Source organism: Psammomys obesus, unplaced genomic scaffold (assembly GCF_907164565.1).
Source record: "Psammomys obesus unplaced genomic scaffold, mPsaObe1.curated_primary_1811, whole genome shotgun sequence".
NCBI lineage: Eukaryota > Metazoa > Chordata > Mammalia > Rodentia > Muridae > Psammomys > Psammomys obesus.
The window spans coordinates 6,049,957-6,060,566 of NW_026590859.1; the positions used below are offsets into that span (position 1 = coordinate 6,049,957).

At 38.5% G+C, this 10,610-nt stretch overlaps 1 protein-coding gene across 1 annotated transcript in view; it reads right to left on the reverse strand.

Moving 5' to 3' along the window:
- Window positions 1–10,610, reverse strand: part of Ush2a (usherin) — a 665,632-nt gene that overhangs the window by 528,813 nt on the left and 126,209 nt on the right. The window contains exon 11 of the mRNA XM_055609194.1: window positions 3,013–3,208. Coding sequence (XP_055465169.1) covers window positions 3,013–3,208 — 196 coding nt within the window. The remainder of the gene's footprint in view (window positions 1–3,012; window positions 3,209–10,610) is intronic.

Here is a 10,610-nt window from a genome sequence, read left to right on the forward strand (position 1 = left end):
ACTACAAATATGTTAAGCATATGGACAGTAGATACACCAATTAGCCTCAAGCAATCCCTTCACAAATTGTCCACATGCCATGTTGTATCCCATAAATATATCAAATTTGTGTTTGTTTACTATACCTTTAAAAATGGGGGAGAAGGAAAAATAAAGCATTCCTATCTTTGTGACAGGAACATGCACGCTTACTTTCAGCTGTTGAAAATTGAATAATTGACATAAATACAACTTATCCAGAACAATTTTTATTCTAATTCTTTGTATGCACCTATATTTTATCATCTTCAATTAATATAAATTATGCTTGCCTTGCCTCATAAGGCACTCGCATTGCTTGTCAAATCACGTGATTCAAAACACACCTGTCCTAGCACGAAATGATCTCAGATCCTTACGTTATTGTTTCTTTTTAGAGGAGCACATAAACACATTCACAAATGAAAAAGAATGTTTTGTCACCTAAACTGAAACTTCTGACAACTTGGGTTTGTCTCAAGAAAGACATTGCCAAGAAAAATAATTTTTAAAAAAATGCACCTGTGATGGTTAGGAGAAAATATCTTCCCTTACAGTGTAAATACCTGATAACAGGCATCGAGTCAGTTGAGACGTCTATTTCAAATTATAATTGTAATAAAAAATAGTCCTAAAACGGGAGGCGAATACATACTAAGGCACTACTATGGAGAACTGCAGCCCTAAGCTGGAAGAAAATGCATATTGTGTGTGTATATGGGCAAAAAATTCATTCACACTCCAACAGAAGGCAAGTTCTTTAACAGAGATGAATGGCTCACCTAAGGCATATCATTTAATTTCAATAAGGAAAATAAAAAAGGACCACGATTGCTGCAAATTTTAAAAATAACTGTATTGTTAACAAGAATTATGACTCATTTTGAACTATTAAAATCGGTCTACATGGATTCATATCAGATCGGTTTTAAAAATATGCACAGTGCTTATTTGAATATGCCATACATATTCCTGACAGGTAATCTATTCCTAACGATACTCAGGGAGGCCTACAGGGCATCACACTCAGAGCTAACAAGTGCAGGCGAGTTAGCACACTTGGCATTTAATTCACATTCTTCTCGCTTTTTATTCTAGATGAATGACCTACTTTAATAAAATTATTGGTGGTAATGTATTTCACTGGTGATAGAATCATTAGTAAGATTTAACAGTTTTGTTAACTCAAACAGTTTGCCTTCTGAAACATATACAACACACCCTTGTGTTTTCAGGGGGTTTGTTTGTTCCTATTAACGAGGTAATCTTCAACAAGGATGGTTGCTAAATTTTTTATGAAAATATATATTCATGTCAAGTTCGTGTTTTTATTAAAAGTATTTCACTTGCAGAGATTACTCTAGAAATCACTATTTATAATATTGTTAAAGTGAAGATTTAATCTTCCCAAAATACATATTTATATTTTCCTGCAGAACACTACTTGTAGTAACCAATAAAATGTGTGAATGGCAACAGTAAATGGCAAAGATCGTGATGAATCTTAGGTAATTAATTTTTTTCCAAGCTATGGGATGACAGTGAACTGGAGACGCCCTTACTACACGCTCTATAAAGGCCTGGATTTAACTTGTGTTTCCATATTCTGAATTTAAAACATGTCTCAAACCCAAGAACAAAGAAAGCCATATGGAAGGAATTCTACAAGCAACTCCTCGCTCGTACAGAGTCAAGCTGCCCTCCACAAGTCAGCCAGACTTTGTTTTCAAAAGTTAGTGTTTGTGTTCTCGCCATGAAGAAAGGTGAGAGCAATGTGATGCCCTTGTACATCCTTCCTTAAACCAGAGGAAGCATGTGTGATGTCATCAGACCCATCCATCATCTTTTAATTCATTAAAATGTTTATTTCCCAGAGCTGTGGAGTTTTGTAAGTGTATGAGTGAACAAAATAGATTGGTTTATGTCACACAAAAATATATCATTCAGAATTACATGCAAATACATACGTGTGGGGGGTGTGTGTGTGTGTGCGTGTATGTGTGGTACAGATATTACTGCCAGGCATTTTTATTATTTTGAAGTTCAGGTCAGTGTCAGTAAAACCACACAGGACTTGGTGTCTTGGATGACAATAGAAATACCAAGGTCTTTTTAAAACTTCCCACAGAAACCAGACCATGCTCAGTTAGAACACAGGGTGCACCCGTCAGAAAACTTTCCCCTCATAATATTCTCATACATCAAAATTTCAAAGTGCATTATGTACGCGGTGCATTTTGAGCACTTGATAAATTTTGTCCTTATGTGGCACTGGTTCCCCTCAAAAGCGCTGGGTGTAATAAATTGCTATAATCAAATCTAATTTCTGAAAAATACCTGTGGGAGTAACAAACAAAAAAGCATGTCTTGTATAAAAAAATGATAAATAACACTAAAGCTAGCTGTTTATTATAATCAGCTTGGTACAGAATTACAAAATTAAAATTATGTGACCCTTTATAAGGAACTCTAGCAATAAACATGATGTGTGGAATGATGTTGACTTGCTTTGCATTTCATAGGGACAGTTCAAAGAAATATAATAGAAAAAATGGAAAGATTTATCACAAAGTACCCTTTAGCACAGAATGTTTTCAAAAAAATCCATTTATTTTAGTCTATTAAAACTAGCAGGGAAATGATTTGCTTAGAACTCATTAAGTGTAAAACATTTTGAAAAAGTGCTAATTTTCTAAAAGAAACATCTATGCAGCAGGCAAATTATATTTTTCTATGACTTATTAGTTGAGTCCATGTAACTAATGCATCTCCTAAATATAGAAACTTCTAAAGGGTTGATTAAACTAAACTTCAAACTATAGCTTGATAGAATTATTAATTTAGTCATTTTTAGACAGTTCATTTCACCCGAACTGTTTCTCCAAGGCTTGAGCAAGAAACTGTTTTACCCTTCAGTTAAGAAATCAAATAGAGGCTTTTTTTTTTCCCCAGGTAGAAACAAAGACTGACTGTAAACTTCTGCATCACACGTACCAATAACGTTGGCTTTGCACAGGCACTGGCCTGAATTTTGGTGACAGGTAATGTCTCCATCCACAGTCCCAGAGGGATTGCAGCTACAGGGACGGCAGCCATCAGCGTCCAGCGCCTGCAGGTCATAGAATCCATCCTGGCAACGAAGACACTGCCTGCCAGACACGTGTCTCTTACAATCACACTGGCCTCCAATCTACAGGAGATACAATATTTTGTAGGATGAGGAACATATCTATTTTTAGATAATTTGCTCATTAGATACAAGACAGGGAAGGAAGGAGCAAAAAAAAAAAATCTTGAAATGTTAAACAGGCAAGAAGGTGGTCAGGTTGTGCCCCTCACAGCAGAAAACATGGAAAGCTTTAGCAGGAAGGAAATTTAGATGTGAATGAAAATAGAGCCCTGGAAGTCAGTTGTATATGACTAAAAGGGAAATGGGGAATTAAGCATTTAAGAACTATATAAAGAAATCAGAATATAGACATGTGAGTCCTGAAAATAGAAAAGAGCCAGGAGCTAATTTAATCTTCATAACCCCAGCTTAGTATCACCCCTTTCATTTACTGTGTAGTTGGTCCAAATCTGTTTTGAGCATGTAGGTGTTTAAATTAAGAAAAATCTCCCATGATGAGATAGTCCCATTAAGTGTGACTGTTATTAACGTCCTTTGGGCATCTGAGCACAGATAACCACAGAGGCGGGAGCCATTGGATCTCTCTGGTTTTAGAGTTATAGGAAGTTGTGAGTCACCTAATATAGGTTCTGGGAACTGAACTTGGCTTAACTAGGAAGACATCTCTCCAGCCCCAGTTTTAGTATATTAACCAGCAACCATTCTCATCTACAACACTGATGGCCACAACTTACTTCCCATCTCTATTTCCCTGTCAAACAGGCTGAGGGAAAAGTAGATTAATCTCTACAATGAGGTGTCCTAAAAATATTGAGACTTCTAGTATTAGGAAAACTGACAGATAAAATGGCAGGACAGATAACAAAAACAACAACAGAACACATCCTCCTATTTCAGGCTATGGTCATTTTCCTGCTCTTCAAGACTTAAAACTCTAGATCAGCTTTGATCTTGCCTGAATCATAGTTTGGTATTGAACACTTTTAGACAAATTTATAAAATAAAAATTAGTGCCTGCTCACAAATTCTGGCTCAAATTTGAAGCAACTTGGATATTTTCTTTCTTTTTTTATTACAATTTATTCACTTTGTATCTCCTCTGAAGCCCCCTCCCCATCTCTTCCCAGTCTCACCCACTCTCCCTCCCTCTTCTCCCCGTATGTTCCTTCCCTAGTCCACTGACCCTAGCCTATCAGGTCTTATCAATGCTGACCTTTTATCTCTGGGTTATTTAGAAGTGGGTCAGTTTGAGGTATTCTGTGTTATTTCTGAATATCTTGCTGATTTCAAATTTAACTGATTAGTTAATACACTACGTATGACTCAAATAATTTACTGATTACTGAGGTGCTTTATGGCCCAGAATTTAGTCTATTTTGCTAGACGTTTTCTATAGACTTCAAAAATACACTGCAACACTGAGTGTTGTTGTTGGACTGAGTCCTCAGTCAATGTCAATGAGGTCAACGTTGTTGATAGTGTTGCTGAAATCTATATGCTTACTGATTTTCTGTCCATTTGTTTTTTCTGGTTATTGAAGACAGGGGTATTGATGCCTTTGCATGAAATTTGGGATTTTTCTATTTTTCCATTCAGTTCTATTGATGTTTGCTTTCTATATATAGTTATTTTGTTTAGCTCACAGATGTTAAAACTATATATACAAGCTTGAAGTTTTGAACCCAAATAAGAGAGAACTCGCAGGAAGCTTGGCAGTGGTAAACTCTACTTGTAACTCCAAGGGATAGGAATGAGTGAATCAAGCTCTCACACAATGTCTCATCAACCTATGAATTTGATTTTGAAGGCATCCAAACCAGAATCCTAAATCATCGACTACCCTGTCTGCATAACACTTTTTTGGAAGGAAAATTCTGGACAGTAATAGAATTTACATAGTAAAGGAAATAAGAAGAGCACAGAGCAACCTGGGGTGTCTAAGAAGAAGGTAAGAGTATGAGGAGGGTGTGAACTGGCTCCTTTAGAGATTAACAAATTAACGTAAAATTTGCCTATGAGGAGTTTAGAAGGACTTATTTTTTCCCCAAGGAAATAGAGACAACAAGTTTTGAGCACTGTTTGAGAAGTTCACATTTAAACATCTGTGGTAAAAATGTAAAGGTGTTTTGGTTGTGGTGGCTCATGCCTGTACTTTCAACATCTGGAGGCTGAGACAGCCAACACCTGGAACTCTTCCTCAGGTCTCCACATAGCTTTCTCCTTTAGGTCTATGCCAGCTGTGACCCCGGCAGCAAGACCTGTGCTGGCTGCATGTGTAACATCAAAATACTCCTCCTTACAATGACAGTTCTGAGCCAGGTTCCTTGTCTGGCTTTTCTCATAGTACTGAGTTTGGTGAATAAGCCCACAGCCACTTATTTCTATGCCTGTTGATTACTTTCTGCCTCCTTCCCACGGCATGGCACAGTGGAAGCATTACAACCACATATGTAATTGTTGTTTGACCATTTCTGAGAATATCCTCATCGTGTGTGTGTGTGTGTGTGTGTGTGTGTGTGTGTGTGTGTGATATGCATCTATTTACCACTTGAGATGGGAGGATTCTCACTGAACCTGGAGCTAGGCTGATGGCAATCAAGCTCCAGCAATTCTCCTGTTCCCCACCATTACCACCCCAACATACACACACAAACACACCCTCACACCTGTGTATCACTGAGCTTCTCCTTCATCGTTCATCTTCCTTTTGCAAAAGAAGCTAAAATTTAGGATGATCATGTGGCTTCCAGAAAGCCAGTAAGAGAAGACCCTTCCCATCTGAAGCTGTGCTCATAGTCACTGTTCTCAATTTACCCGAAGCTAAGCTGCAAGGCTAGCAACTGCAACAGGAAGGGTGTTAGAACCACGGAAGCTTCACAGCACAGTTTACACCTGTCAGGAGCAGACAGCACACTGGCAGAACCAGCCAGGCCCTGCGGCTGTGAGCACATGAATCCCCCCGCCACCGGCAGCACTGACATGGGACTAATGGTTTCACCAAGCCTCCTTGTGATCACACTCAAGTCTCCTCCAACTTTGGACAAGACAGCTCACCATAGATGTACAGCCCTTGTAGCAATAGTGGCTGCACTTCTGGGTGAAAACTGTCCTGGATATGGCAGGGATATTAGTGACAGCATAAAAAAAGCACTGACACTTAAAATTCAAAACAAAACAAAACAAAAAAACCCAAAATAAACTACCCTTATTATCTTTCTCATCTCTCCTCCAAATTCACAAATAGAATTTTTAACATAGTAAATTCAAGGCCTTGACTAAATCCTTACACAGAATCTACTGTAGATATGCTAAAGTTGGTGTGTTTTTGCTTAAAGAAAGCAGGAAGCATGATTTTTAAGAGTATAAGTGAACCCAGCATTTCCCACAATTTCTGTCATTGTAAGTAAAATGAAACAAAAATTATGGCTTCATAAGCACACATTTGGCTGGTGGTAGAAGAAACGGCATGTTCAGTAGATAACATCTTCCCCGAGAGCTCACTAAAAGCCAATGAGGTAATGGTGATGTTGCCAAACAAAGAAAAAAAATCAGTAAAGCAAACTCACAATTTTAAGATCAGGAAATTAAATAGAATCTAGAGGGTTTTGTCAGAACAGGCAAAGCCCAAATGCTGGCAAGAAGAAAAGAAACTGTTTAATCAATGAGTATATTATTCAAAATATTCTCTTCTCACATAAAGAATATGGCTGGCTTTGCTTGTAGCAATCTTTAAGTCTTTTGTTGAAAGCAAAATATGTTCAAGTTGTCAATTAGTAAGCAGTGTGGTCTGTACCCTGTGACCTTACAAGGTTGAACCACCCACTGGAAGGAGCTCTCCCAGGTGGAAACATACTTCCTCTTCCAGGACTGTTATCAGTATCCAAAAACTGTATGCACAATGACCTCAATAAGCTCTCTCTCTCTCTCTTTCTGTGTGTGTGTGTGTGTGTACATCTATGGGTGTTCACGTGGAGGAAGCATAGAGGAGAATGCTGGGTGCTCCTACCATGTACAACCTTGCTTCATCCTATTATGGTTCGAGTGAAAAAGCCCACATAGGCTCATGTATTTGAATGTTGGCTTCCCAGGTAGTAGACAGTTTAGGAAGCATTAGGAAGTGTGGCCTTGTGAAGGAAGTATGTGACTAGGGGTGGGTTTTGAGGTTTCAGTCCCATGCCAAGATCTCTCTCCCTCCTCCCTCCCTCCCTCTTTCTTTCTTTCTATCTTTCTTTCTTTCTTTCTTTCTTTCTTTCTTTCTTTCTCTCTCTCTCTCTTTCTCCATCCCTTCCTCCTTCTTTCCTTCCCTCTCTCTCCCTCTATATTTTGTATCAAATCTTTGCTCTCAGATATTGCTCCAAGCCTATACCGTCCTTCATGCTACCATGCTCCCAACCATGATGATATTGGACTAACCCTCTGAAACTGTAACCAAGCTCCTAAGTAAATGTTTATTTTTCCTGTAAGTTGCCTAGGTCATGGTGTCTCTTCACAGTGTTAGAAAGTGACTAAGATGCCCCGAGACAGGGTCTCTCACAGAACTTGCCACTAGTCTAGTGGCCAGGGAGATGCAGGGGTTCTTCTGTCCCCACTTTGCACAGCGCTGGGGCTACAGTTTATGTGAGATCATGCCTGGCTTTTCAGGTGAATAGTGTCAATAGTGCCAATCTGAACCTAGGGTATGTTTGCCCAGCATGTGCCCCTACTACCTGAGTCACCTCCCCAGCCCTGTCACGAAATTCTGGTCATGATATTTGTGTGGTATTTTCAGTGAGGTGCAGTGAGAGATATTTCCTCGGGTAAAGGCAAGATGGCATACGTTCTGTAAAAATACAAAAATAAATAAAAGCATCAAGTCAAAGTTGTATTTTTATTACCAAAGAATGGTAATTCTTGACAATGTTTTCGTTGTAAGAGTCTGCAGCTAACTGCCTACTCAACAAAGCCTAAATGGTATGATGTGGACTCAGTGGGGCTTTCCACCTTCATCCAATGTCCCTAATGCCATCTCAGTGAGGGTCACAGAGTTTCTGGATATAGCTTGCAGTGTCTTTGCATGCCGAGCACCCTTAGAAGGTTCAGCCATTTTGAGTGGCTTTGTGGAGGACATGTCACAAGAGGAGAATGAAAATATGGGAGGGTATTCTACCTGCAAAGCAACTTACAGCATGACCATCTTGCTTTACGCAAACAGCAATTTTATTTCCTGTGGATAGGGTTTTTTCCCACTTTTCTCTATGGTAGACTTTTGTTACAATTTTAAAGAGAAGTTGTGAGAGCAAATACAATTCCCTTATCACTCCTCTACAGAGGCCACCTAGGCATCCAAAACTCCAGAAGCCTACTGCTTTATTGGAGGCCACACTGTTGTCCTGAAGCCCAGGTAAAAGCCCAAATGCAGACATCCAAGACTTCCTCAGATCCTGTCCAGTTTCCCCACCAGCACCTCTGTGCCCTGTCTATATAACCCGGCTCACAAGTCTGGCTGAAGCTCTACTGGAGGTCACCCTCATATCCAGAACCCCAGAGATCATTCTGGTACTAGGAATCCCAGAGGTCACACCAAACCCAAAACCCCAGTACCCCAAAGGTCACACAGACCACCAAAACACCAGTGGAGACATCTTCCTGGATCTGAGGACTTGCTGGCCACCAGAGCCACAGGCCACTCAGGCCAGAAGAACAAAAAGGAAACAAGAACCAGTGAAGAAAACATTCATCCTACAAAAATAAACCCAGAAAATGGCACCTAAACCTATACTTAGCCCAAATCTATAATTATCACAGGTGACCAGAGGCCTGTGTAAGAACACAGTCAACAACAGCTAGGGCAATATGGCATGACCAAAGACCAACTATCCTACTACAGCAATCCCAGAATATTCCAATACAGCCAGAGCACAAGAAAATGACTTTACATCTAATCTTCTGAAGATGATAGAGGCACTTAAAAAGGAAAAAATAAATTTCATAATAAAATCCAGAAATATACAAATGAACATGTGAAGAAAATAAATAAAACTATTTAAGAGCTGAAAAATATAAATAGAAGCAATAATAAAAAATACAAAAACTGAAAAAAAAATATTGGAGATAGAAAAATCTAGGTAAGTGAACAGAAACCAAAGATGTGCACATCACCAACAAAATACAAGAGAAAGAAGAGAGACTCTCAGGCATTGAAGATATAATAGAAGAAACTGACACATCAAAAAATGTTAAATCTAAAAAGTTCTGGACACAAAACATCTAGGAAATCTGGGATACTATGAAAAGGCCGAACTTAAGAATAATAGGAATAGAAGAAGGAAAAGATTTCCAGTTCAAAGCCCAAGAATATATTTTCTAACAAAATCATAAAGAATTTTCTAACATAAAGAATGCAATGCCTATAAAATTATAAGAAGCTTACAGAACACCAAATAGATTAGACTAGAAAAGAAAGTCCCCCCCCAAGTAATAATCAAAACACTAAATATACAGAACAAAAAAAGAGACAATTAAAAGCTGCAAGAAAGCATATAAAGACAGACCAACTTCTCAATGGAGACTCTATAAGCTAGAAGGGCCTGGACAGATGTCCTGCAGACTCTAAGAGACCAAAAATGCCAGCCCAGACTACTATATCCAGCAAAACTTTCAATCACCATAGATGGAAAAAACATGATATTCCATGACAAAGTCAAATGTAAACAATATCAATCCACAAATCCAGCTCTACAGAGGGTACTACAAGGAAAACTCTAATCCAAGAAGTTTAACTACACCTATCAAAACACAGGAAATAAATAATTTCATGCCAGCAAAACCAAAGGAAGAGAAGCATATGGACATCCACACTACTACCAGTACCAACAAAAAAATAACAGGAATTAACAATTATTCATCATTAATATCACTCAATATCAATGTACTCAACTGCACAATAAAAAACACAAGCTAACCTTATAGATGTGAAACGGAATCCATTCTTCTACCGCGTGCAAGAAACACATCTCAGCATCAAAGATAGACACTACCTCAGAGTAAAGGATTAGAGAAAGATTTTTCCAAGCAAATAAACTAAAGAAAAAAGCTGGTGTAGCCATTCTAATATCTAACAAAATAGACTTCCAACCAAAGTTAATCAAAAGAGAAGGGGAAGGACACTTGATACTCATCAAATGAAATATCCACCATGATTACATTTGAATTATTAATATCTATGCTCAAATGCAAGGGCATCCACTTTTACAAAAGAAACACTACTGCTTAAATCACACATTGAGACCTACACATTAAGAGTGGGAGACTTCAACATTCCACTCTCACCAATGGATAGATCATCCAGACAAAAACTAAAAAAAGTAATAATGGAACTAACAGACATTATAACTCAAATGGACCTAACAGAGGTCTAAAAACATTTCAACCAAACACACACACACACACACACACACACACACACACACACACACACACACAC